The 27,910-nt window shown below is 42.1% G+C and overlaps 2 protein-coding genes across 6 annotated transcripts in view; one reads left to right on the top strand and one right to left on the bottom strand.

The window, feature by feature from the left end:
- Positions 1-18: 18 nt before the first annotated feature.
- LOC121354379 (lamin-L(III)-like) lies at positions 19-12,984 on the bottom strand. Of its 5 annotated transcripts, XR_005955272.1 has the most exons (13): positions 12,585-12,984; positions 8,444-8,600; positions 7,592-7,717; positions 6,536-6,706; positions 5,499-5,624; positions 5,158-5,378; positions 4,253-4,478; positions 3,327-3,434; positions 2,306-2,422; positions 2,132-2,209; positions 1,928-1,998; positions 650-681; positions 104-151 (listed from the first exon to the last, which is right to left on the bottom strand). XR_005955272.1 is itself a non-coding variant. In XM_041468946.1 (12 exons), the coding sequence occupies exons 1-11, from the start codon at positions 12,947-12,949 to the stop codon at positions 1,957-1,959; spliced, it is 1,737 nt and encodes a 578-aa protein (XP_041324880.1). In that variant the 5' UTR covers positions 12,950-12,984; the 3' UTR covers positions 19-151; positions 1,928-1,956. The 5 variants fall into 5 exon arrangements, 3 of the variants coding, with proteins under 3 accessions (XP_041324880.1, XP_041324881.1, XP_041324882.1); XM_041468946.1 differs by lacking the exon at positions 650-681 and having other exon boundaries at positions 19-151; XM_041468948.1 differs by lacking the exon at positions 1,928-1,998 and having other exon boundaries at positions 79-151.
- Positions 12,985-21,341: 8,357 nt separating this feature from the next.
- Positions 21,342-27,910, top strand: part of ADAMTSL3 (ADAMTS like 3) — a 168,985-nt gene continuing 162,416 nt past the window's right edge. Inside the window, exons 1-2 of the mRNA XM_041468945.1 lie at positions 21,342-21,479; positions 22,685-22,776. Of these exons, the coding sequence (XP_041324879.1) occupies positions 22,696-22,776 (81 nt within the window). The 5' untranslated portion in view covers positions 21,342-21,479; positions 22,685-22,695. The remainder of the gene's footprint in view (positions 21,480-22,684; positions 22,777-27,910) is intronic.

Genomic DNA, 27,910 nt, shown 5'->3' with positions numbered 1-27,910 from the left:
TCACAAAGACATCAGATGGAATATGTGAGTTCCAAATTCCAGATATGACAAAAGGTATCAATACACATACAGTCTGTGTCACCTGGGACTGAGATGTGTTTTCAGATTATTGTCCACATTACATGACCAAACAGCTGGAATCTTCATTTTGCTGCAGAGAGAAAACATGAAAACATTAGGCTAATTAGCATGTGTACAAACTTAATATTTCTTGCTGGTTTCCTACTTGATCCTCATATAGGCAGGTAGGGTTTTTAGCACTTTGTAGATTTCATTACTTATTAATAAAGCAAAGCAGATTTTCAGAAGGCAGTACATGAACTGTACTACACAAGTCTTTAAGTCCATGCAATATACGAGCCTGTGCCTTCCTAAATGAAAGGCTGTCAAACTGCCCATCACTTCCTCTCTTCCCAAGCATCAGAACCTGTGTGGCATGCAGATACGTGCTGCCCTCATTAGGATGGTAAAAGCAGAAGCAAAACATGGAAACCCTGCCTTCCTTTAAAGCACAGCATGCATTCTAACCATTACTTTACTGCACACAACAAGTTAACTTCTGTTTACTAAGCAGCCATTTCAGTACTACCAAGGCAGCAGACAGGAATGACATTAAAATTTGATTGGAAGTATTAGAATTGATTCTTACCATAAATGGCACACAACTGTATTGTAAAATTGCTGATAAAACAGATTAGAAGTGTAAGGAAAAAAGTTACTTTTGCTTGCCATCACTGATTATTAAACAAGTCATATAAGTAAATTTAAAAAAATGCCTTTTAAAATAAAAAGAAGCCATCCTTGAGGAGAGGCCCTACTCTTGAGTGTGAAAAGAAGCTTGTATCAGTAAGAGCCAAAGGGCAGAACAGCATTATAGACCTTCTCAATAGCCTGTTCAACGGGGTATCACCATCCTTCAGTGAGACTGAAAATATTACAAGAATGTGCATGCAAGTCAGGAGACTGACAAACAGGGTATTGTAGTAACAGATATTTACCCAGATTTTCTGTTAGAAAGGACAAAAAACCAAAATAAAAAACCAGCAGGCAGTAACTGCCTGTTTAGGTAATTTTTTTTCAGAAAGACAGTACTAAGGTACTTTTAAGTTAGTTTTCAGACAGATTTTGAAAATATCTAGGAAATGGTAGTGGGAGCTTTAACCTAGTGCAGCAATATGCAACTCCTCCTTGTAACTGTGTGGGGTTAGTTTTAGGAAGAGCTGCAGTAGCTGAACATTTGTCAGCAAGGAGAGAGTTTTTAGCTAAGCATCCCCTTGCTCTCAGGCTTTGGAGTTTGTACCACAGTACTGTTTCAGGTCAAGACACAAACCAACTTGAGTCAAGTACAGTCTATAATTGTTTGGTTGGGACAAACTCAAAGCCCTCATATTAGTTGGTTTAGACCATTTCAGCAATTAAAGATAGCTAAAAGTATATCAAAGTACAGTAGGAGCATCCAAAATGCATCAGTTCAGGCTTGTATTCTGGTCAGTCAAAAGACATTTGAGGGGGCTGGATAGTCTTGCACAGGATATTACACCATGAAAGTTGGTAGCCAAAAGTTTTTAAGTGTATTGACCTTAAGTTCACACTGAAATTGTCTTACAAGCAATTTAAGGACACTGGAGTGTCAAGTCACTTCATCCCACAGAAGCAGTTAGCGTTTGCATTCTGTTCTTGGGATAACAGCTTTAATTCACAGTCAGATATGTAGATGAAATGGATATTAAAGACTGAATTTTCAGTGTGTCAGTAATAAGATAGCAAACAATTAATGCTGATGTTTGATCATACTCAGAGAATAAGCAGAACTTGCGTTTCTGATGCAAAGCCATGCAAGCTACATCCTACGTGGGACAAGAGACTGCAACACTACTGATGAAGCAAGTTTTCTGTGAGGTGACAAGCATGATTCTCACCATCTCACCTGCTTAAGGATGCTCACAGGGACCACTATCATGAAACCAAACAACATTTCTTTTTTCTTCTTCTTTTGGTCTGACATCAAGAAAAACATTAAGAGTTGTGGGATAGGAAGAGTACTTGGAGAAGTATTTTCATTTAGTAAGGAAAAGAAATGGCCATTGAATGACTCTGCTGACAGCATATATTTAAACTTCAGGCAGCTTACCTGTATTTCTTCATAATCATCATCCTGCTCACTTTCTTCTTCTCTGGGTACAAGCACTATCTTCCTCTCTGCAAGTTCCTAGAATACAATTGAATTGTCACCAAGACCCCACAGGAATTAAGCACAAACAAGTTTAGCATTAGGACAGTAGAAGCATTTTATTATTCCACTTACCTCACCATTATCTGTGATGAGTGTAACACCAATATTATCTCCAGTTCCCCAAGACTTCTGAGACCTCCAGACCAAATCACTAGGACCTGGGCTAACACCAGCAGCTGCACCCCAGATCTGCAACAGATTTACAGTGAGCTTCTGAAGAATCTTCTTCTATAGTTAGATTACAATTCAGCTGCACATATATAATCATTAAGTATTTTAATACCACAGATGTCCAGTAGGAGAAACTGAACCACTGTAATTCCTGGCAAGGTAGTTCTTTTCGGGACTTACAAGAATGGTTGGTAAAGTTTTTCTAACTGAAGATTGTAAAACAGTGCAGAAAAGGCAGTTAACAGCTTCTGTCCAATGTAGAGGTAGTCCTGCTTGGCCACACATTTGAGTCACAGAGCCAAGCCATAGTCACAGACCTGCTCAGGGCAGCCACTTGTGTGTGCAAGAGCCTCTCACTAGAGTCACTCACTGATCTGTTGAACAAACGTCTCCACAGTTTGGAGTAGAAAGTGTAGAGTTCAGCTCTTTGATCACCATCTGCATGTACTTAGAGTATGATTTTAGAGCTAGTATTTCTCTTAGTACTACAAATCATGACCTCAGCATTGCTGACCTGGAGTAGGCTAAAGATTTTAGCAAGAGTCTGAGTCTCTGCACAACTTTTATCAAGTCACAGGAGTATGGGAAAACCTAAAAAAAAAGAGTCTGAGTCTCTGCACAACTTTTATCAAGTCACAGTTTATTTTTTAAAAAAACCCCTAGAATACAACGATTGTTTACAGTAGGAGCACACTCCAGTCTGGGATGATCCAAGTTCAGTCCAAGCTTTAAAGGAAATGTAATTAGCATTTCAGATCAAGTTGCTTCAAGGATTTCCCCCCTATCTATTGACACATAAAATAAGAGCTTTAATTCTTTAGACACTTGGAGTATCTGTTTAGTTTTCCATTTTACAGGAATCTCTACTGACATCTATGATAAGAACAGAGCTCTGAGGAAGTTTTACAAATCCAATACCTACTGTAACTTCTTGGCCTGCCTGAAGAGTGAACCTTGAAGGAAACTTGTAATTAACATCTGCCACACTTCCAATACGTCGTCTCAACACCCAGCCATGTAGAGATTGATCCTGTGGGACAAGAAATTTCTCTCAGCATTACAGACCAACACCATAAAATTCAAACACAAGATTCTTTCCAGACTCATGGGCCAGTTTTAATCCCACTCATGTAGCATACAAGTATCTGACAATTTTGAGGAAGCAGCCACATTTCCATTAAAGCCTCCCTATGTTTTCTCCCTATACTTTAGGATATATCTTCATCAAGTTAAGCCACAACTATTCTTACCTTCCATTAATGGGAGGGTCATGATACTCTTTACCAGGGAGATTCTGATAAATGAAGTTTGCCATGGCCACCTACCAACTACATATATATATAGATATATATAGGAACACCTTACAACTTCATGGGTCATTCTGTATTTCAGGCTGAAATGGCTAAACTATAAGCCATACGTTTGAAGTCCTGATGATGAATTCTGATAGTTCTGGATTTTCAAACTAAACTAGTGGAAGAACTGGCTAATTGGCCAGATGAACCCTCTGCATAGATTAGATACCACCAACTCTCTTCAACCTCTTAGCTGATTTAGGTATTTTTGACTAATGTGAAGCCATCTTTCTCCAATTTACTAGAGCACACTATTTAGGTTCCTCAAGGGTCAGTAGTACTGGTAGTGCTAGCCTTAATCTGATGACAAACAGCTGAAGGTGTTCAATTTCTGCAGAATAGAAGCCCCTGCACCTCTACCCAAAAGCACCTCCCAGACAGCCCTGGGAACACAGCACCTGCAGTACCAAAAGGTCACTCTCTAGTCTGTCACTAAGCCAAAGCCATTCCTGAGCAGCCATACGTTACAATGCAGACTTGAAAATGGAAGTACCTCATCAGAGTGGTTTTTAAGCCTGACAAATTTCCCATCTGCATCAATCTCTTCAATAGATATATTTCCAGTAGCTGAAACATGCTGGATAGTCTTAAGTGCAGCACTATGCTCCCTCTTTTTGGTTTCTTTGATTTTCCTTTTCTTCCCATGCAGGTATCGTCGCCCCTGACTTGCTGCTTGAGTTGCTGTGCTGTGTGAAGATGGACTGGGTGACAGCTTTAGCCTAGAAGAGAGTCAGATAAGATTCACCTGAGTATCTGATGTGCTTTACTTCTTCTCATGCCTACCCTCCCACTACATCCAAGCCTAACAGCTCCCTATAATCCAAGCTTTCCAGGGAGTCTTGAATACAAAATTTTACTTTTATTGGCAAGAGTAGCTAAGTGGTTTGTTTAGTTTGGAAGACGGCCCCAGAGTCCAGAAGAGGCTTATATTGATAAGAGAAGATTCACAACTGCACTAAATATTCCTTTAAAGTCTCAACAGACACAACCTTTAGTGAAAGTCATATTGAGTTTTTGACCCTTCCTAGCATGTGTTGAGAGTTCCTGTTCTCACCATACCATGTCTGCATAGACAGGAGTTGGTCCAAGTTCCCAGCTTCATTCATGGAACTTGAATGCTCTAAGATTCAACACAAAACTTCGAGAGTGGAGGAATGTTCAATGGACCATTGAATTTTATCAGCTGTATTTATGATGTTACTTCATCCTCCTATACCATGTGGTAGATATGGGACATAAATGCCATTTACAGAAGATGATGCTTCAGTAATTGAATTACTATATTAATGACATGATTAATGTTTGTTTCTTGTCCCCCCACATTCTGAAGGACAAAGAGTTAGTGTAGAGGTCTTGAATGAAGCAAGTTCTCATAATGAAGATCTTGTCATAACCCACCTCTGTTCCTCTCCTTCCAACATCTTTCTGTACGCATTTATTTCCAAGTCTAGAGCCAGTTTCACATCTAAGAGATGCTCATACTCTTCCAGCTGTGCTTGTGCCTGCTTCTGAGCTTGTGCCATTTCTTCCTCCTTTTCAGCCATACGCCTTCGATGGAGATCACGATCGTAATCCAGCAAATTCTGTAGCTCCTTTATTCTGCTCTCCAAAGCAACATTCTAAAATTAAGGGGAGGGGGAAAAAAATCAAACCATAGTGAAGATAAGAGAGAAAAGGCCAGTATTTTGAATTGAGAGTAAATGAAAATAATTATAAGGTTATACAAATAAAGACAGAACCTGGCTTTGATATTGATTAACTTGAGATATCAGAGTATCAACTCTCTTCTGTGTTTCCATCAGCTCCTCCCGAGCAGCACTGGCAAACTCACTGTTCCTTACTGCAGTTAGCTGGGCGTTCTCCACCTGTGGATAAGTCACTGTTAGTCCTGAGTTGCACGTTGGCATGTATTATAAACAAGGAAGGAGCACCAAATAATTTTCACCTGTTACACCTGGAAATAGTTATCTTGTACTGAAGTGTGCAGATACTAATAAAGTCCAGGTCAGAAAGTTCTGTATTGCTTTCCACGGAGGTTTGCACAAATTTGACATTTATGTCAGAAAAAGTCAGCAATAATCAGGTAGTGAAAATTTCTGGATTAGGATATTTCAATTAGTAATGTATGAGGGATTTGTATGGATATTAAGTAAATTGATTCTCCAGAAGACCAATGGAGAAAATGTTTAGAAGCTGCTTGTCAAAGCATAGAGCTGCAGGATATTGGGTGTACAAATCAAACTATTATCACTCTTCCCCAAAAGGTCTGTTATTAAAGAGTTCCTGCATCTTTACAAGCAGCATTGAATTGCTCCACAAATACCTCAATCTTGAGATATCCCAAGAAAGGATAAAGTGCTCCTTGAAGAGGCAGTTACAGAATTTTCCATGAAAACAAGCACAGGCATCCAAAGGAGTTCCCTGAGTTGGCATACAAGTTGGTGTGCAGGAAAAGTAAGGTTTTATTCAAGACTGAAATTGCTTAATACAAACATAACACACCTTGGTCCTGAATCTGTCAGAACTCTGAAATATGATCAACTCCTAATCCCTCCCTGTATTTATCCTTGAACCAGTTTTGTTTGGGATCAAATATTTGCAGAAATCCTACTGTCAAATCTGACGCTGCTTTGAAATCCCAGAACAACTTATGCCAGGAAGCTGTGCAGTGAATGCAGGGGCTCCATCTATCAGCTGTCTTTGCCAGTGTGACCTTGATTATGTCAAGATGCAGAGAACTTCAGTTTAGTTTTACTGTCATCTTTTCCAAACTCACCTTTGCACTGAATGTTCGCTCCATCTCCTCTTTGTAGCCTTGAATTTGTTCTTCATGCTGTTTTCTGAGCCCCTGCAGGGCATCTGAGAGCTTGCTCTCAAATTCTCTTTGACGGCCAGATTCTACTTCTGCTATCCTGCTCTCATGGACTCTTTTTGTCTCCTTGAGCTCCTGGAAGAAATTTCTCAGAGAATAAACAAGCCAATATAGTTTGAAACTGGATTTAGTGTACCAGCTTCACAAATCCATCTCTACTGAAGTAGATTTATCACTGAGTACACAGTAATTCACCTTTATGCATATCTTCTTCATCCATTATGACTGGCACATCCACCTTGCTGCCTCACTATTGTTTTTCCACCTCACTGCCAACATTACTTAAACTAAAATGTAGTAAATATTTAATTTTCAAGACTAATTTTTTGAACTAGATAGATTGTTTGGTTTTTTAACTTAGAACACATGCATATACAGTTCAGTTTCTTTAAGCACTGTTACTTCACCTATTCTTTATTCAAAAAGTAATAGCAGTTAGAAAAATTAGAATTCTCTATCAAACTGTACACTTCGATATTCCTACCAGTAAGCAGGAAGCTGGTTTACATTTATATATAAATTATTCATTTAGTTGTATGTACTGACTTCTCTCACAAAGGTTACCAGACACCTCTGAGAAGTGCTGAAAGTTGGGAGCACAAGTTGCTTAAAGGAGATTTAACTTCTCTTTAGGCTTCAAGTAAACATCTGGAATCATTTGACAGTAACTAATATATGCACTATAACTTCCACAAATAATATTTCAGATTTAAGTTCTCTTTAGAAGAGCAGCCTAAGAAATTTCTCATATCCCAGATACCTATTGGTACTATCCCAGTTAACATGAGGTTAAGTACTTTCTTGAGCCTTCCTATTTAGGTGGATTTTATGAGCTCGTGGGCTGCCACAGGTTGCTAGTTACCTTTTTTAGAGAAAAAAAGTAATGTTAAGATGGGCTTTAAGTGCATCCAAGGATCATGGACACCTAAAAAGATGCCTTGTTAATAAGCTAAAACATACATCTTCATGAAGGCGCTTCTGGAACGTCATTTCTTCCTGCAAAGTTTTCATATGGTTTTCTAGGTCCACCCTCCTCAACATTTCACTGTGGAGATGCTTTTTAGTATCCTCCAGTGACAGATTCAGCTAGAAAAGACAGACAACAGGGTTATCAAAATTAGAGGTATTTTTTTCAAATTAGGCAGCCAGTTTGCTACAGATCATTCAACTTAATTACCCCAGCAATCAAAACACACTGGTTGAGTGAAGTGGGTTACTCTGTGTAAGTTCTTATGTCAGTAGGATCCAGATATCAACAACAGATAGAATCCTATTTAATTGTTATGCAGACTAGATTTCCCACAAGGCAAATATAGAACAACTCTTAATTCCACCAGCTAAATTTGACTCCTCAAAGTAGATTTCTGATGAATCAATTGTGCTATTCATATATATTCCTCCCCTTTAAAACTAATTATTCCAAACTTCTTCCTACTAATAATTTTTTTTTTTTTTACATTTAATCACCCAAATACAGCATATGTTGACAAATTAATATACACTTTCAGTATTATACACTTCCCTGATGTGTTAGAGAATGCTGCAGGGACTATAGCAGAACATTTCATCTTGCTTTGTCTTTGGAACAAGAAACATTTCATCCTATGGTCATAGAATTAAAGGTACCTACAGCAGGTAGAAGTTTTAAGGAAACCACCATCAGTAGCATTTACTGTCAGCAAGGTTTTTGTCTACCTGTCACTGTCAGACTTACCAGGCCTTCTCTGCTTTTAATATCACTAACTAATTGAGGAAAATGAAGCAAAAACTGCGGGAGCAAAACCAAGTTTAGATTCCAATAGCAAGCCTTACACTGAGTACTTGATCCTTTAATTCACGGAGCTCGTTCTCCAAAGTCCGGTTCTCATTCAGGGCTGTTGCTAAATCAGCTTCCTTCGCATTGAGCTGGGCATCAAGGTCTCTCACACGAGCCTGGGCCAGGTTTAAATCACTTTCTTTTTTGGAATTCCTACAGGAGAGAGTTTTACACTGTTAAGAGCAGCTAGTGTGAGAGGATTTGTCCTCAATGTGTTTCCCTTCAGAGGGGTCGGTGGTTAAAGACAGGAGAGGTTTGTCAGGCTCACGGTGAGAGCAGAAAACAAACCAGACAGGGCCCTCCGACAAGCATCATTTGTTACACCGGAGAGATTCCTGACCCATTTTCCAGCTCGCTCAGCGCGAAGCCCAAGCGGAAGCCAGCTATTTTCCACGGCATTCGCAAGGGGAGAGGGAAGGGACGGCACAGGCCCCCGGCTGCACGGGCGAGGGCTGGGCACGCTCAGCGATCGGGGCCGGACAACCCCTCACGGACACCCCGCAGCAAAGGCGGCCCCAGCCCCGCCGGGAGCGCCTCAGGGCCCCGGGCTCCGCATGCCCCCGGCCGGGCCGTGAGGGCAGCTCGGGGCCGGCGGCGCTGGTCCCTCACGGGGCGGAGCGCGGCTGAGGCTGCCGGCGGTGCCGCTCCTCCTCCCCGCAGCACACAGGGAGCTTTGTCCCCCGGAGGCCACCGGCCAGCCCGGGGAGCTGTCCCGCCGGGGCTCTGCCTCCTGCAGCCCCTCAGCCAGCGCCGCGAGTGACTCCCTCCCCTCCCTCACAGCGCAGAGGAGGTACAGGGTGAGGGGAGCTTTGCTTTTCAGAGACCATCTCCAGACCAATACCCAGGCAGTGGAACCGCAGGTACCACCCGGATGGCCAACACTCTTCAGTGGCCCTGCAGTGGAGAAGTGAGAGAACGGCCCACAACGAGCTCCTGTCAGGGAAGAACTGTCATAATTCCCCAGACTGCTCCAACTTTTAAAATCCTTCCAGTTGCCTGCCCACTATCCAGAGTCAGAGTCCCTGCTCAAAACTCGTATTTGAGATTACAAAGAGTAAAGGAAGTCCTCAATTTATTTTGGCAACACCAGTTCTGCCAAGTGGCAAAGTTGTGTCAACTCATACAATGAGTTTTCCAGTGGAAAACTGAGACCAGTTGGCAAGAGTCCAAAGTAATTCTGCAGGATTGATCAACTTTAGAAAGCTTGAATTGCAAGGAAAGATTGGAAAATACTAAGGGTTGTTTAGTCTAGAGAAGGGAATAGTGACAAGAGACAGAACAATTTTTAAATACATGAAGGACTGCTGCATACAGCTAGGGAATCTGTTTTCCATGTCTATTGCAGAAAAGACAGGAAGCTCCGGGCTTAAATTGCAGGGAGGAATACATGGGTTAGATGTTAGGGAGAGGAAACTAGCAGTTCACCACTGAAGCATGCTGCCTGGGGGGGATATTCTGGAATCTCCATCATGTGGAAATTAAAATAAGGGTTACACAGAATCTGCTGGAAGAGATGCAGGTATGGCTGGTTCCAGCACAGGCCTGGGGCATGTGGCTACATCAGGTGCTTGCTCAAGGCCTTTTCTAGCCCTGCTCTTCAGAGGCATTTGTTGGCTGTGTTGTGCTATAAGTTATTTACTCTTTACTCATACTCTAGGAGAAACAGCACTACTAACAGTGAACAACAAGATAACGTGCTGTCATTTATGGTTTCTTTTTTTTCTAGGTATTATTCACCTTCCTTTTGGGGTCTCTGCTACCACTACCACTTAATGTATTACATATGATATTAAGTATGTCAATAACACTACTTAATACTGACTGTTTCATCCTACAAAATATAAATTTCATTCTGCAATCAAAGTGTGTGCAAAACTGAAATTCCATTAGTATCTGTTTTAACAGTTCACTTTCCAATGTAAGCATCTGACAGCCAGGCTCAGGTTTCCTGGATTCCTTCCTGAAAAATATTATTTTCAAAGAACCCTGGAGTGAGACATTTCATCTTTAAGGGCAACAATTTAACAAGTCTGACTTTGACAAGAGCATTTACTACCCTTTTAATCCAAGTTTGGGGTTCAGAACACCACTTTACACCCCTGTGCAGCAAGCAGTGACAGTTACAGTACTCTGCCACATTCCATATACCAACCATTCCAGAGCTAAGTGTGGCCTACAGACTATCAGTTACAAGCTACAACTTTAAGGCACTGCCAATCACATTCCTTGTAAATCAGGATGCCACACAGGCTTGATCTGAAGAATTCAACTAATTTTACCAAAAGATTTCAGGTGTGTTTGAAACAGACTCCAGCTTGTCAAGACCAAAGGATGTCAGGAGCAGGTACAGAATTCATTCTTACAACCTCAGCTGATACACTGTGTTTGTTCAGCAGCAAAATGCATATCCACACTCTCTGGTGCCGAAAGGAACTGGTCTTGTCTTTCTCTGCTGTGTTACTGCAGTTGCTTTGACCTTCCTGAGGCTCTAAATTCAACCAATATGTTTGTCTACAATTCCTCCTCCCCAAACATCTTTGGCCTGGTTTCAGTCACCATTGTTTAAGTAGTAAGAAAAAAACAAATGCAATCAGTTTATTGTTGTCAAAAACCTTGAGTCTCCTAACCAGTGAATAATAAGGACCAATAGTTAATGCTGTTAGGAAATTATCTGGTAACATTTCATTCTATGAGAGTTAAACAGCCACCAGGCTGTTTAAAGGGTGTATATATCTAAGGACACGATACCCTCAAAGTTTGTTCCAAGTCATCTGAGACATTTGCAGTTAGGCAGCCCAGATACAACACACATTAATATTAGGACTTCAGGCTAGTCCCTTCAGACACCAATGTACCATGTATCATTCCCCATGGGCTGTAAATTTAACCACTTCTAAGACCTAGTTACTGTAAGGGAAAAAAACCCCAACCCAACAGTCCAGAGAATTGCATATCTGCCAAGTCTAAAGCTTTACAAACAAAGCCAGAGTTACACAAACACAAAGAGCAGCAGAAAAGCCTTAGAACAGGCATTACCCCTCTCCTCACTGTCCACTCAAGTGGCTGGTTAGATTTATGGAACAGATCTGTGAGCCAAAACCCAGCACGACAGAGACAAGCCCAACAACTATGCAGCTGAAAACAGAAGCTGACAGTAAAAACATGTTTTGTTCCCAACTAGAACAGCTACTTGAGGTCTAGTGAGTCTATGAGGAGGCAATACCTCCTCCACGCATTAAAAGAAGAAGCTGGTGCCTAAATTCTGATACAGGTTTATAACAAGATGTAAGGGGACTGTGGACATCCAAATTTTACAAGTCTATAACTGGTATGAGGGTACAATGGGGCCTGCTAGTTACTCTTCCTCTCTATATTTCTATAAAGGAAGCTTGTTGGGATTGGACACTTGCTCACACACCTCTTCCTCCTCCTGGAGGATGGACAGCACTTACATTGCCTTTGTTGAGGCTTGGTGAGCTTAGCCAAGATGATGATTCCAGCCTCAGTACACACAGCTTACAAGAAAGTCAAACTAAAACAGCAGGCAGCTCATTTCAGACTTAAAAGCAACTAGGAAAACTTCTGAGCAGAGCCAACCTGGACCAGGTAAGCCATACTGCTCCCAGAACTATCTTCTATCTGTATTCCCCTCTGGGCAAAGTCTGAGCTAAACAGCCCAAAAACGATGCGCTCTAACTCCATACAAACACTCCTTCCACTGCTCCATAACTTCCTATATACTTGCCATGATCTTCAGTGTTTGTAAACACAGGTGTGATGCCAAACCCATGCAGCTATGCATTCGTAGCCCAGAAGGGCACCCAGCACCCCACGTTCTGTAGGAGTCCCATCTCAGGCAGGTGCTGATGTGACCCCATAGCATCGGAGGTACTCAGCAGCGTCACCCCAGCACACCTTCAGAACCGGCATCCAGATGTCTGCTAACCCCAGAGCACAACACCTTCGGGATTACCACGCCTGCACGACCTGGACATGAAACATCACCACGCCCTCCTCCCACAACCCACGGAATCCTGCCAGAAGCATCCCCTTCCCCTCATCCTGCAGGAGCCCCGAAGAGGCGGCTCTCCGGGGTGTCCCCGGCCAGGGAGGCCTGCTCGGGGCCGGAGCACCGACCTGACGTGCAGTTGCCGGTGCTCCTCGCCAATCTTGCCCAGCTCCACCTGCAGCGTGGCCCGCTCGATGGCGATGTCATCCAGCGCCCGGCGGGCGTCGGCCAGCTCCGCCTCGTAGCGGAGCCGCAGGCAGCCCAGCTCCCGGTCGCTGCCCGCCTGGTGCTCGCTCAGCCGCTGCTGCAGCACCGACTTGTCGGCCTCCAGCGCCCGCACCCGCTCGATGTAGGCGGCCAGGCGGTCATTGAGCTGCCGCAGCTCCTCCTTCTCCTGCAGCCGGCTCAGCCGCGCCGGGCTCAGCGAGGACTCGGCGGCGCGGCTGGCGGAGCGGCTCCCGCCGGCCGGCGTGGGGGGCAGCGCCGTGGCCATGGCAGCCTCCGCTCCGGGCCCCGCCGCCGCCGGGACCGCCCCGCGCAGGACACCCAGCGCCCGCCGCCGCCCCGGTATAAATAGCCTCCAGCTGCCGCCGGCCCGCCGAGGGTGGGCAGCTTAAAGGGCTCGGGCCGCGTCCTGCGGCTGCCCCGGCCCGGCCGAGCCCTGTAGAATACACTTTTATTTTTCTTCCCCAGCCCCACTCCGCTTTATCTTTCATACGTGCCTTGCTGCATCTTATCAGTCCAATGGTGCTGCCCGGAGAAGGCGGGGAAGGAAAAACCTACCGCAGCCCTGCGTTCTCGCAGACCGGTGCAAGGGGTCGGGGCGAAACCAAAATCCCAGCTGCAGGAAGATGCATGACAGCTGCAGTGATGCTCACACTCCAGCATGCTGCTGCGTCAGTGCTCTGCCTGTTGTGGCTGGGATTTTTTTTTTGCAAATTGTTCAGCTGATGAAAATAACCGTTCTGCTCTTTGTGGGTGTTTTAGCTTTCCTGTCAGCCATCCCACTTACATAGTGTACTGCTTAAAAGCTGATGTGTGAGCAAAAGGAAGAATGGATGTAAAGAGAACCTGCTTGAAGACAAGTGGGTGAAGCAGTCTGTAAAGCCTTACACTAATTACATTTAATAAAAATCGATGTTTAGTAAGAAGGTTGCTTCAGCACTCCTTTAATAGTGATGTGAACAGTGATAATCATCAGTTTTCTCCACCAGCTACTTAATTTACCCGTTTTTTACTTCAATTTTTGAGAGCAGATGCTGTAGGAAACTCATTAAATATATGCATAAAAATCTCTGAACATTACTATAACTGTAAATAACAGTGTTTGTTGTAGCAGTTATAAGAAATGCCAATAAAGATTACAGATTAAGCTGTTATTTGCAACATAGAAAAATAATCTTGGCATCGTCTTGGAGTTCTTTAAGTGTAAAGATAGATTTTAATGAAGAGTGTAGGCATAATTTCAAGCTCCTCTTTATATGTGGACAGGCAGGTAAAAATAGGAGAATATAGTTTGCCCTGGGAGTGTAGCTGGGGAGTTTAGAATTAAGTCACTTATAGCTCCAGATACAAAATTACAGCATAGATAAGGATGCAGATGAAGGTGTGAATCCATAACAAGGATTTTTTTCTGAGCTCCTTAACACATTTTTATAAAAACCCAAAACATAATTTCAAGATTCTAAAGCTATGTACAGCAGGGGAGTGACACAGAGCCAGATTAAGCTCCTCTGGTTCTTGTCCGAGCAACACCACCAGGAAATTCTTTCCTGCAGAGCTGTTCCAGTGTTTTATTTTGATATAATGAGTACTTGTTTGTCCTTCATTGCCAATAGAAAGCTCAATTCAAGAAAAATAAAAAGCATGGTTTAGATCTGAACATGTACCTCTAAGACCAAGATGTGTACATCTGAGGGTTTATTTCAGCTTTGAAACCTCAGTCCTCTACAAAGAACACTGTGATCGTGTGTCATTGCCATGCTTGATCATTACATGTTACTGGCCAGCTGTTCAAATACATTGTACGGTTCTGGAACAGATGCAGGACAAAGCAAGAAATCTGCTGTTCTAAAAATATTTTTTCTTCTCTGCCAAGGCTTTGTAATAATGCAAACAAAAACAGCTGAAAGAAATAGTTCAAAAATAGTCTGAACTAGTTTTATCTTTTGTATTCTTTACCTACTCTCCCTCTGAGAACAGAAGGAGGCAACCTAAAAAAAGCATAATGAAAATCTGTTGCTGATTCTTTTCTTTGTGATTTTTTTTTAACTTCTTCTTTGATAGTCTGTATTGCTTAGATCACGAATATAGCTGAGGAATTCCTGTAGAAATAAGCCTGTGCCATCCTTTCCTACTGTTTCAAGCTTAAAGATATTAGAAATGTTCCAGGATTAAGAGACTGGGGGGGAGGAAGAAATGTGGGAAAAGGTACACATCCCGGACTAAATCACAGCAAAAATATTATACAAATAGTCCTTTTACAGTGAAATATCAATATGGAAGATTTAGATGGTATTAGTAGATGCCACAAAGTTGGAATAAAAAACATTGTGGATTTTTTCAAGTATCTTAATAAGCCCTTGATCTTGAGTTGGTGAAATTAGGTGAAAAAAAGAAAACAACAAAGAAGTAATACAATAAAAAGCAGAGGGGAAAAAATCAAGTAAACTTTTTGTTATTCTTTTCTACAGGTACCTTCTAACTAACTCCATCCAGGTGTAAGCAATGTGTGTGTGTTTGTTCCAAAGTGTTGTCAGGGCTCCTGATGCACTAACAGTGTCATGACCTTGACCAGCCTCAGCTGAGGCTTCTGCCCACGCTGTGCCCAGGGCTGCTGGAGCTCCATTTAAGCCCTGGCCTGGCCTTAAACTTCACTCTTTTATGCTTCCTTGTGGTTTTGCTGAGCTGTGGGCTCTGGTGGTTCATGGACTGATTTTCTGGCTTGGTTTGTACCTGCCTGCTTATTGTAACTTTGCCACTCCTTGGATGAAAGTTAGTTAGAGCCATGCCTGCTACATACTTTGGTAAGGTGAAGTTTCTTGATAGCAGTATCTCTTTTTAGAATTAATTTTTTTGTGACCCAATACAAAATGCTTGAATTCATACCTACTTTTCAAGGGTTAAATGTAGTTGAGGCTATACATAGTCAGTAGTCAGGCTTGACTATTATGACAATATTGTGCTGAAAAATATAGGCATAAATGCAGAGCCAGCATAAACAATGGAAAATTGTGTAGCATTTTGGTGTTCTTCTCTGGATATTATTCTGGTCTGTAAATCATGAGAGTATTTTCCTAAATACCCACTGGAAACAAATCAAGGTATTGCTGGACACCTTAAGGAGCAAGTATGTATAGTAGTAATACTGTTTCACATGATATTACTCTGTGTGAGGTGTTGGAATCTATCAATAAATACCTTCCTAAGCAGTCTGCTCACAAAGAGCTGTTAGTGACTCCCATGTGACCAGAACTAATGAGGACAAATTGAGTTCTGTTGGCCTGATAGTGGCTGCTACAGTATCAGAGTGGGTACTTTTCCCTGAGAGAATTAGAGGTCACCCACCAGAAAGGTTAAAGGGCAGTTTCTGTGTCATTGGTGGTAGCACATGCAGATGGGAAAGGCCTTTGAAGAACACGTCACTGCACAAGTGATCTTCCTCTGCAGGTCTCCAGCCCATCCCTCTATTTGCCTGGTTAAATTAAGCAGTACAAGTAGCTGGCTTATAGTGGCTTTTGTCTGCTATGGAACAACAGCCTTCTATAAGATGGTAACAGGGGAAAAAAATTAATTGTTTGTGGCCTTACCAGATACAGAAGTGAACAATAGGTTTTGTTTGGTAGAGTATGAAATGTAGAAAATATACCAGAAAATAGTCTTTTGTAGGTGACACTGGGGAAGTTTCTTGCTTAGGCTGTCCTGGTTTCTAGGTGCCAGTGACCAAACTGCTGTCAGCTCCACACACAGAAGTTACTATGCATATTCTGCACTGGTGCTGCTGTGCCCAGCACCTGGCTCGCTGTGTGAAGGTGCACAGTGAAGTGTGCGTTCATCTTCTCTTCTCATAACCTCACTCTGTGTGTCACTGGTATTCATCCCCATGATGTATCACGCATTTCTTCCAACCTTTAATTTTTGTATTCCTTCTCCCTGTTTGCTCTTTTCCATTTCTGTACCATTTCTGTGTTGGTGTGCATCGTGGTGGATGCTCATGTAGTGACACGCACAAGTTATCTTGTGGCACATGGGCCACCTGCTTTGCTCTTCCCCAGTGAGCCATTACAGTGAGGGCAGGTCCTGCTGACCTTTGTCTGTTGCTCATGACTCGCAATATAATTGATTTCCTCAGAGCCCCTGTTTATTCACCAAATATTGCCTCTTCCACATAGCTCTCAGTAACATCTTGTTTTGCACAATCACAGTGAGGGCCATCACGAATGAGGAAAACAGGTCACAGTTGCATGAGAAGAAAGTGGTAGACAAGTTCAGGAATTCAATATGCCATATCCATAGTCTCAGTGGGGATATGTTTTTTACAAGTTAGAATATCTGTTAACACACAGCTATGTGTAGATGAACTGAAAATATTTTACTTCTGCAATGAATTTTTAATTTTGCTTTATCTGCATCCAACCTTTATCAATACAAATTCATATTTTCTAATTATGCCCAACATAATCATCTAAATCCTTTCTAAAATATATTTTGCAAACCCACAAAATGAGCATATAAGTGTATTACAGTTTTATCTCAAAATGTTTATTCTGACATTTTAGTTAAGGCTATGAACTGTGAGGTAGGATAACAAGTAAGTTTGTGCCATTTGAAGATGTGTTTGTTTTGCTCTTACTGTATAGGATCATAAATATGAAAATTGTTTTGCTTAAGCACCAAAAGGAATTCAAAAGACAAGAAAGGACAAATATTTATTCAAATACTTGAAATAGTGACCATTTGACTATATTGTTTAGATAATTCTAGAGTCATTTGAACACAAACTGAGAGGAAGACAGTAGTTTTTTTCCTACAATGTTGAGAACTATACATAAGCAGTTTTTCCTTTCTGAAAGCCTCAAAAATTATTTTCTACTTACTGTTGTGATGGAGCTGTTTCCAAAGCCCAGGGCAAGGATCTACATGGAAAGCAATGGGTTCCATAACACCAAGAAATGAAAGACTGTGCTGTGGCTGAACTTTGTACCTTTTTACCAACAGAGGCTTTACTCTTGGTAGGGTATAACATACTTGTGAAGGGTGACAGTGTGTGACTGTTCTCTGCCCTGGAGGGCTTGTTATTTCAGAGTAAACAAGAACCCTGTGCACATATAATGCAGGGCCAAAGAACTGATTAGACTGTGTCAGGGTTCTCATTACTCTAGCTCCAGGAAATTTAACATTTTGCTTTCATTATTCAATCAGGTGTAGCTCTGTTACTGATAACTTTGAGATGTTGAACCAAAATGCAGTTTCTGCATGGGGCCTCTGCAGGATATTTCCAATTTTGCTATGCATTATTCAGAATGCTGATTTATGAGCCAAAGGTTGTTCTGCACTGTTTCAATGGATTTTAAATTTGTAGTTTAGCCAAACATATTTTCTCTTGGGCAGTAAAGACTGTTGTGATGAAAGAATGGCCTCTATGATCATCAGATTTGTGTAGCTGAACGTGGTTTGGGGAATTAATTATATATAAGGTGGAATCTGTTAAAGAGGTATGTCTACATGCATTTCAGGACAAAGGTAAATAGAGAAGTGTTGAGTTTCTCTTTTAAATATGACTGTTTTAATATTCAAAGAGTGAAATTTGGTGGTTATCATGTGGTTTAACAGAGGTTTTTTGTTTGCCATACAGAGATTTAATTTTTTTTCAGTTTGGCCCTTTGGCAGCTATATCTTGCAGAATCTTTTTTCTCTGCCACTTCTGCCTGCACTGTTAAATGTAAGTTGCAATTCTCTGTTGCAATTAACCCTAAATCAAGAAACTACAAAATATTTCATGGTTATGTTTGATAGCAAAGACACATGGTCTTAAGTCTCTGTAAAACGAAGAATAAGACCATCATATTTCTAACCCTTGTCCTCATTAGAGCCCATGCCAGCTCTACAGATGGATGACATTGCTATTATGTGTTCAATGGACTAATAAGTGCAAACATCCATATTTCACATTTTATGAACAGTAAAGGCTTTAGACCTGTCATTTTCTGTGTAATTTAAATTATGTATATTTTAGAGACCAGCAAAAACAAAGCACATGTGGAATAAAAAAAATACTAAAAGCAAGAGACAAATACATCTGAACTAAGTATTAAAAGTACTGCTATAGTTTGTTACTCAGAAATCTTATACTGACTCTGCTGGGCTCTCTGACTCTCTGGTGTGAGTGGAATTAAGACTGTGTGGTGAAAACTGCTATGAAGATAATACCTAAAGCACTTGACACTGGACCAGGGATGTACAAACATAATGTAACAGGCAAAGAACAGAAGTTCTGCCTTGAAGAGTTTGTAATCTGTTCAAGACAGGATAAGCAAAAAGGAAGTAAAATATTTTATTCAAGAATGCTATTTTATTTTAAACTCGAGTGGTTAGTTAGTTTTTGCAGAGTTGCTGACAAACTTCTCCATGTGTGAAAATTAGGCAACCAGAACCTTTAATTTGTGGTCCTTTTAACTTTAGGGTGTGTTAAGGCATTTGCTATGGAGCTGCAGGTGAATTTTGAAGTTCTTGTTTTCAGTCACATCTTGCCTGGACACCTGAGTTTCAATCAGTTTTTGCTTGGCTCAGCAGAAGAGGTTATAAAGACCTCCAACAGGAGCCAAAATTTCAAAGCTTCCAGATTCACTGGAGGTTTAGAGAGAAAAGTGGCAGGGGTGTGTAGGGAGGCTGAGGTGAAGCAATTAAATTGGATAAATGAGAACACAAATCAGCATTCAATGTGAATGATGTTCACATAGGAAAATGTTCTGTTTTCACATAGAAAAGTGCTGTCAAAAACCCTGCATGGTTTCTAGTAGTAGGCTAAGGCTATTTTTATGCTCCAAATACTGTTATTTTCTGGATGCTCATCTTCCTTGCAAAAAGGATGATTTCAATGTAATGTAACCAGACCTATGGATTATGGGGGAGAATGGAATTAACAACACTTATGTCATTTCAGTAGCTTGGGTAAGATCTTCCTGATCTTTACTTTCCAAGGTAGGTACCACAAGGTACTTGTGCTGTTTACTGTAATGCTGCTTTCTGAAATCTCCCTGGGGGGAATGCTTGTGGGTGCTTACCTCTGTTTTCTTATGTGCTGTAAAAATTCAGACATAGAATCTCTTACCTGGGGCCAGGATCACATGAGGATTTAGGCGTGTGTGTAAATAGCAACCTGAATTGAGTTGCTGAATCTGATGTGAGGTAATCTAGGATGCTTTGTACTACACAATTTTTCTACACTTAAATTTATTGCAGATGAACGAATGTTTATAACACTTCTATATATTAATTATAAGATAATAGATATTCTAAGTAAGGGTGGTGCTAGCTGGATACATCTTTCCTAAGATGGCAAGTCTTGAGGGTCAGCTTCATCTCCATGGTTTTGGCAAAGGAAAATGTACTTTCTACATGGATGATTTAATGTCTAAATTCTGCCTATAAAACCACCTGTGATCAAGCATGAAGTATTTGCTACCTGCATGGGTATATAATTTTGGAAGAAAATTTCAGGGTTATAACTGATGTCATAGTGAAAGGACTGTTTAAGTAAGTGTGGCAACTGAAATGGCTGGAAAGCCAGGCTTTCTGGGAAGCTGATAGACTTTCAGCTGAGCAGTATTAAAAAAAATAGGAGATCGGGTCCTTAGCCTATTATCATCATGTACAGGCTGGGAAGAACAGCTTGCCTCAGGTGTCTGGGCTGAGACAGACCTGAACCAGAGCAGGGTGTGAGTTCGCGTGGCACGGAGGGGGCAGCGCTGGTGTCCCTGCGGGCTCCCCGCGATCTCTGCTCCGGGCCGGGCGTGCGGCTCTCCCGCCGGCTGCCGGGCTCTGCAGGCTGGTTTCAGCAGAGGGCACTCTGTTCCTAACGATAGAGGAGGCGCCTTCCAGTGCTGGTGAGAAACCTAAACAGATTGGAAAAGTTTCCAGTGCAACATATTTGAACAAACTCTTCATCGGTTATGTTTAGTTCACTGGAGCATATTTTTAACTTCAGTGGCAGGGATCAGAGCCCTTTCTCTACGTGCTGCTCTTAGCGGACTCGACGAAAGCTTGGAACATCAGTGGAAGCCGTAGCGCAAAGGTAGAGGATTTTGGCGTTCCTGTCTAGCAACTCGAAGCTCAGAGGGAGAACGAGAGCAAAGCTGTCGTACGAGACATATTCGCCAGATTTACAGTAGGAAACCTAAAATTATTGCAGAGGGCAGCATGATTAAAGACCTACTCGGTGTGCGAGCAGATTTGTAGCTGTATAGTGAGAGTTACTTGCAGATGAGACACAGGATGGTTGCGGTTTTGGAAGCTGCTTTGCATCAGATTCGGGGGCTGACTTCACGGTAGCTTTTGCCCCTCGGGGGAAGACGAACCACTTGGTCCCGGGCTGCCGGGGTCTCGGCCCCCGACATCGGAGCGTCGCCAGTGCCTCCGGGGGGGAGCGGGGGGGGAACGGGCTCGCTTGGCCGCCCGCCCGCTCTCGCTGGCCGGGGAGCAGAGGCTGCGCGGGGAGTGCCGAGCGAGCCGCGGAGCGGGGGCCGGGCCGGGCCGGGCCCAGCGCCGCAGGTGGAGGCGCCCGGGCGCCTCCGGCCGGGGCCGGGCTGCGGCGGGCGGGCGGGCGGGGGCGGCCCGCTGCCAGCAGCCTGTAGGACCTTGGCTGAGGCGCGGCGGTGGGCTGGAGCCTGGCGTGAGGGAGGGGCCGCCGCTCGCGGGGCAGGATGCTGCATCCCCGGTGCCGTGACAGCCGAGGCTCTCCCGTGCGCCGGCCGCGCCCGGCCCGCTCCCCGCCGCCCTCACGGCCCCGCTCCTCGCTCCACCAGGTGGGTGAGCTCGGCGGCCGCCCGGGGCAGGGCAGGGCAGCCCCCGACCCTCTGCCCCAAGCGGGCTCCCTTCGCCGCGGGAGGGGGGCGGCCGCGGCGCTGGCGAGGGTCGCTCTGGAGGAGTCTCCGTGAGGGCACCGCGGAGCGGGGCTCCGGGAGCCCAGCACGGCACCTGGGAAATACCGGAGCCTGGTGTGCTCGGCCGCTTGGGGCTCTCGGCAATGCCGGGACAAGAGGGAAAAATAATAAATCTTCCTTCTCTTATTGGCATAGTTGATACTTTTGAACGACAAAAGCATCCAGGAGTGCTGATGATTTTAGGACGGAGGGGAACTTTACGATGCTTTTGGAGGGAGGGAATAAAACGCTTCTTTCTGTAAGGAATCTTAATTATGTTCAGTTGAACAGGTGCAAGAGCTGTTTGGATAGATGGTTTTCCTTTGAGATGCCTGCCTTTTTAGAAAGGAGTACTTCATTTGAAGGAGAAATTTGTATTCACTGTGCGACTTGGCAAACTTGTGGGGTGGTGGCTGAGGGGAAGGAGGCTGTGTGTGTGTATTGGGGGGGAGTGCGTAAAACTTGCACTGTTTTGAGATCACTCTGGTAGTGTGTAGTCTGAGGCAATAAGGTGCAGTGGCATAAGAAATTAACAGAATTATTAAAATTATTACATGATGGGGTTTTTGGCAATTTTAAATTGACAAGCCCATGCTGGCCTTGTAATTCACTGAACTGATGGATTTTTTTCTGTACTATTATTAAGCCGTCATTATTTAGTCTCTGAGCTTTCAAAGGCAGTGTAAATGACTGCTGAAATCCCAGGGCTGGGCTTTCATCTTTGAATGGTGAAAGTGCTGGAAAGTACATCAGGAGTTCTCTGCTCCTTGGGTTTTACATTTGAGAGATCAAGGAGGGAGGGAGCCTCAATTTGATAAATGCCACTTTCAGGAGATAGTCAAGCCTGTCCGCTGTTGCCAGCTTCCCCGACCCCTCACTGTGGTCCTTTTCTGTGCCCTAATTGGAGCTGCCTCACCCTGCAGGCTGTGCTCATGGCATGCGCTGCGCTCCTGCCGCTCTGGCCAGCGCAGCGCGGCGGTGTTTGCATTGCACTGCTTCCAGCGGCCGGCCCAGTTTGCTTTAGTCATTGAAATTCTGGCGGAGCCCACTTGATTTTGTTTGTAACTTGAAACAATTTCTCTCAGCAGAGCCCCAAGGCATGAGGATGGCCAGCCCTAAAGCCACTGGGCTGTCCTGGGCGATCACTTGGCTTGCTTTTTTTCTCTATGCTCACCTACAGGTAGGTAATGAACTTGTTGCTGTTGTCATTCCTGGTGCTGTATCAGGTGATCTTTCTGCACTTTGCATTGCTGTTTTAAACCAGAAACCTGCTGAAGGAGCTGCTCCTTTTTAATTAAAAGTCTCCCAATGAGAATATTTTCCTTTCACCAAACTTTCAATGACGTTCATCTGGGAAATGAATATTCTCTCTCCTGCTTAATATACTGTAGCTGACGTTACCAAAAGGTGACCAAAGGGAGATCTTGGCAGATGTGTAATGCCATGGGTCTTTCTAGGCAGCACAGCTGTTCTTTGCCCCTGGGAGTTTAAGCACCTGATAAATGTTAAGGTGCTGTAAGTGAGGGTTATAGAAATACCTTGGTAGAAATATCTAAAGCATTTGGAAGTGGGAAGGCAAGGAAGGTGGCCCAAAAAGGTCTTTGCTCCAAGTGTTCAATGAGTACTGGAACCATGGAGGAAAAACCATAGCTGCCATCTGATCTGTTGCCTGACACGTGATCCTAATCAGTTCCAAGAGGTGAGTATTTCAAGAAATATGGTGTGCTGGCGTGCTGCAGAGATGTTGTTACAGTATGTCATTCTCTATACTGATAATTCCCACAGCACAACATGTTTCAAGGATTCTTCAGTCTTAAGTAAATAAATCAAATAAATCCTTGGAAAAAGATGACTAAATAAACTGAGATTTGTTTTTTTTAGAATAAATAGGAACCTCTTTCTGAAGCATTGTAGTAGTTTCCAACAAAAAAAAGTAAATTCTTTAAATAAGATCAATGTTGTTGTGTACTGTTTGTACTATTGCAATGCTGAGAAGTGGAGCCTGATGTGCTGGGCAGTGTATAAACATACATCCTGAAGAATTTTGAATTGAAGAACAATACAGCAGGTGAAAGGAGTATGAAGAACTGAGGAGACTGTACTAGACAGCTGAGTAAGCTGTGATCAGTTTGTGGTGCATGTTGAGGTTCAAGGTAGTGGGAATGGGGCTCCCCTGCATCCTCAGTAGCACTGCTGAGTGCTGTGAGTGATTTGGCAGGTGATGAACACCTCCTCTCTGTGGATATGGTCACAGCTAACCAGTGCACTGGTTACTTGAGTAAAGAAATTGCCATTAAATTAAAAATTTACATCTGTATTAATTGTGCAGTAAAACACAGTGTATTCAACATGTGTCTGGGCAGATAGGGCCACAGTGGGATCTGCTTTTTGCCTGCATGTTTCTTATGCAAGGACAAAAATGTTACAGATTTGCTGTGCCTGTTCAGCTTGTATTTTTGTGTGCAAGCAGTTGAGTGATGCTGTAATAACCAGCCCTGTAAAATACTCAGGAAATAGTTCATGGTGTTCCGTTAATAGTTCTGTTCAAGATAAGAATAGAAACTCAGAGAAGGGGCATGTTAATTTTGGTTTTGTGCCTTTTGGTTATGAAAGGACCATCTTTTGCTTTTAAAGTATTTTTCTTGTATTTTTTCTTTCATATTTTTCTTATTGCAGAGCTGGAACCAGTAGTGGCATAGTTTCCTCTTCTCCACAAATGGTTTGGCATAGCTTCACTTGTCTCTTTATAATAAAAACAACCCAAACACATTGTAGTAATCAATTGGCTATTGTGAGTAGCTTTATGAACACTTCAATCCAGGTCAAATTTTATGGTCTTGATTGTCCTTTAAAATACTGTAATCTCTTTGGCATATTTGAGTTATTAGCACTTAACCCCAATCTTGTAGGAAGCCTTTTTGCTTCTAACTTTTAGGTGTTTTATCACAATTTTAGGCACATTAAAGATATTTTATATTATTTAACATAACATTTTTGGTATCCAATAACCATTAATTCTTTAATTGGTTGCTTGGGGCCATACTAAATGGACCACACACAGTCATTTTACCCTAATATTGTACCATAACTTCCACTTCTGTTGTTTTTGGCTATTAAAGTGCTTATGTCTAGAGCTAATCAATTAGAAACAATTGGATGCTGGGCAAGGTCACAAGTCCATGTCATATCACTTATGTGCAATTGATTAATTTCATCCTGCTTGAGGCAGGTACAGAATTAAAAAAATGACCATTTAAAAAGAATGTGGTTGAAATGTGGTATGAATGCAATGCAAAGTAAACTTTAACATGAGAAGTTGTGAAAAAGAGGTAACTGTTCCTCAGAAGCAATGGAACCTTACTTTGGTTATAGGAGTCCTTTCTGATTCTTCACATCATGGTAATAAACAGTGTGGTGTTGAGCTGGGCTCCAAAATTATCTCTGCTCTTGCACGTCTGCTGTGTCTCAAATTTGATAAAATTATTTTGTCAATGGCAAATTAGTTGCTATACTGGTAGGTAAATTAGGTTTCCTAGGATAACCCAGGGAATAGTTTACCCCTGAGCATTGTTGAGCTGCCTCATTGTTAAATCTGCTCTGTGACCAAGAGCAGTGACATAAATCACTCAGGAAGAGATCCCTTGTGGGTAAATCTTGGCCATGTTCTTTGGCAAGTACAGAGCTGACCTTTTCTTTATGTGCCAATATAAATGGAATTAATGGGACTGCATTAGTCTAAAGCCAGTGGTAATACAAGCAGGTTACGTATGTATGTTTCTCTTGAAAACAAACGAGATACTTGTCTGTCAAATGGTAGCAGCAACATGGAATAACTCATTGTTTCTAAAGATTTAAATGATGACTCTATCCAAAGAAGTTACTGTATTCTACAGATTATATGTATTTGGGAATGTTAACTACATCCCTAGCATTGAATTTATTGCTAAATATTGTTTAAAAGGCTCCTCATTTTTCCTTACATTGTAGCATGAGAGCTATTAATTCTACAGATTTTAGGAGAAGGTTAAACTAACAAAGTAGAAGTGTCCAAGCCCAGTTCTGCTGTTTTGAAGTGATCTCTTGAGTACACATTGCTTCATATTGGTAATTGAAAAGGCAGGATGTTCAGCCTGGTAACCAACTCTTTCTTAACCTTGTGATGATATTTTATTACACCATTCAACTAGATGCTGTTATATTTGTTATGAAATGTATGTGGGACTGTATATCTTTATAGTCTTACTAATGGATTACTGGCAGGAAGAAACGATGGCTATCAGACTTGTATGGGCAAATATATCAAGAATTTTACACATGGATTCATTTTAGATTTATTCTCTGGTATGTTGTTTTCAAATCAGGAATATGCTGATATTTTCTTCGGTTCCTATAGTCCAAATTAAACCCTCTAAAATTTAGTACATTTTGCCTCCAAAGACCATGGGGTTGGTAATGTGTGCAGAGGGAGTAACAGCAAAGACACCATGTCTGGGTATTTAAGAAGCATTAAGTCTTGGTTTCTATGGAAGGGAAAGTTTCATAGGTCATAAATTCATTCAATAAACTGTTGGTTGCTTCCATGATTTATGTTCCTGCAATCCCTGCCTGCATTATGGTCTTTTCTAACTATCTGTGATATTTTGGAAATGAAGGATATACATACTGAAAACATTATTGTCTTCAAAATGATTCTGCCATAACCAATCTGCCAAAAACTACCAACATAGTAAATGTCTTTAAGGCTGAGCTTTGCAAGGCCAAAAATCTGATGTCCATTATATGACATAGTGGACTTGGAGACCATCTTCATGGAAAACCTTTGGATTATTGTTTTACAGTCACTGGATATACTGCACACTGATGTCCAGAAAATAGATTATGAGCTACATACAACATTCTTAAGTCTTCAGTAACCCTGATCAGAAATATAAGGGTGAGATTGGCAAGTCCTGAGTTAAACCTGAAGCAATGTTTTGTTTCTGAAGGCAGGTGGCAATTCTGCACCCGTCTGGAGTTTTGCCATCAGCCTCAAAAGACCTGTGGTTTTATTCTTAGTGTGAAGATTGAGTTGCTGCTTCTAAAGACAAGTAACATATCTGACATTGTAACATTTCTAACTTAAAATATTCATTGCTATTGACAAGGTTGCAACTCAGTGACTGCATTACCAGAAAACTTATGCTTCAGTTTCTGAATGTGCTTTAAATTTATGACTGATAATGATTGCCCAGCCAGTGCTCATAGAATCTGAACTGCTGTTACCCCTAGTTTACAATCCAATAGTGGAATTGCCTGAAAAGTTGATGCTTCTTGTGACTTGAGGCACAAACTATGTATGAATACTTACTTTTTAAGATGTGTCATAAAAAATTAAAGTCAGCTATGGGAGAGCACCAGGAGTACAGATGTCATCAATGAAGGCACCCCTTTTACTATCTAAGTTATTCCTTATGATGATAATTTCTCATGAAGTTACACTGAAAGTTGGACAGAAATTCTGAGATCAGTTGTGTGTAGAGCTGTGTGTTTTTGTTTCCAAAACCAGATATCCAAGAGTCTGGTATACTTAGAGAAGCCTCAAGGTTAGGAATAATTTCTAGCAACTGCCAGTGGCTTCTAATTTCTCTTGAAAGAGTAGAAATGAAGGAATGGCTCTAGGATGATCTTTGGTTTAGAAGACACTTGAATGCTTAGTCACTGATAATTATTCATTAAGGTCTGCTTGGTGCAGCTGTATCCCTCATATTCCTTACCAAACTGGGGCATAAACAGCACCGAGGTGGCAGTTTTGTACAGGGCACCAAATTCCATTCCTGCCTTTGCATTGCAGAAAATGTACATGATTGACTGTACTGATAGTAAAACTCTTATTCTTCATCCAGAATTCAAGATTTAGCCACCCAATGTAATTCATTTTGCTTTGCAAGAACATACATTTTAAAATCGGAGTCCTTTTTATTTGCTGTTACTTCTATAACCTGTAAGCTCACATATTTGTCCTTATGTTCAGTTTTTGTGCTTGAAGCTTTTCATTAAACATTTCTCCATGCTCTCCTGAAACCCCAGGAGCTCCAATATGGCTTACAATCAAGTAATAAAGTGAATTCAGTGACAGTGGAAGCATATTCATAATCATGCATCTTTAGTTGTTGGCATTGTAAGTCTATGCAAGAAATCCCAGGTATAACTTACATTGTGCAAATGTTGTGCTTTAGTCAAATCCATGTGTCAGTACAGTTTTATACAGTTAACAATACTGCTGATAATTCTGTGGCTGTGCACTGTTCAACACAGTCACACTTGAACAATTCCAG

Source organism: Pyrgilauda ruficollis, unplaced genomic scaffold, assembly GCF_017590135.1.
Source record: "Pyrgilauda ruficollis isolate IOZ18807 unplaced genomic scaffold, ASM1759013v1 scaffold23, whole genome shotgun sequence".
Lineage (NCBI taxonomy): Eukaryota > Metazoa > Chordata > Aves > Passeriformes > Passeridae > Pyrgilauda > Pyrgilauda ruficollis.
Note: the sequence above shows the minus strand (reverse complement) of the source record. Positions and strands in the feature narration are given on the sequence as shown.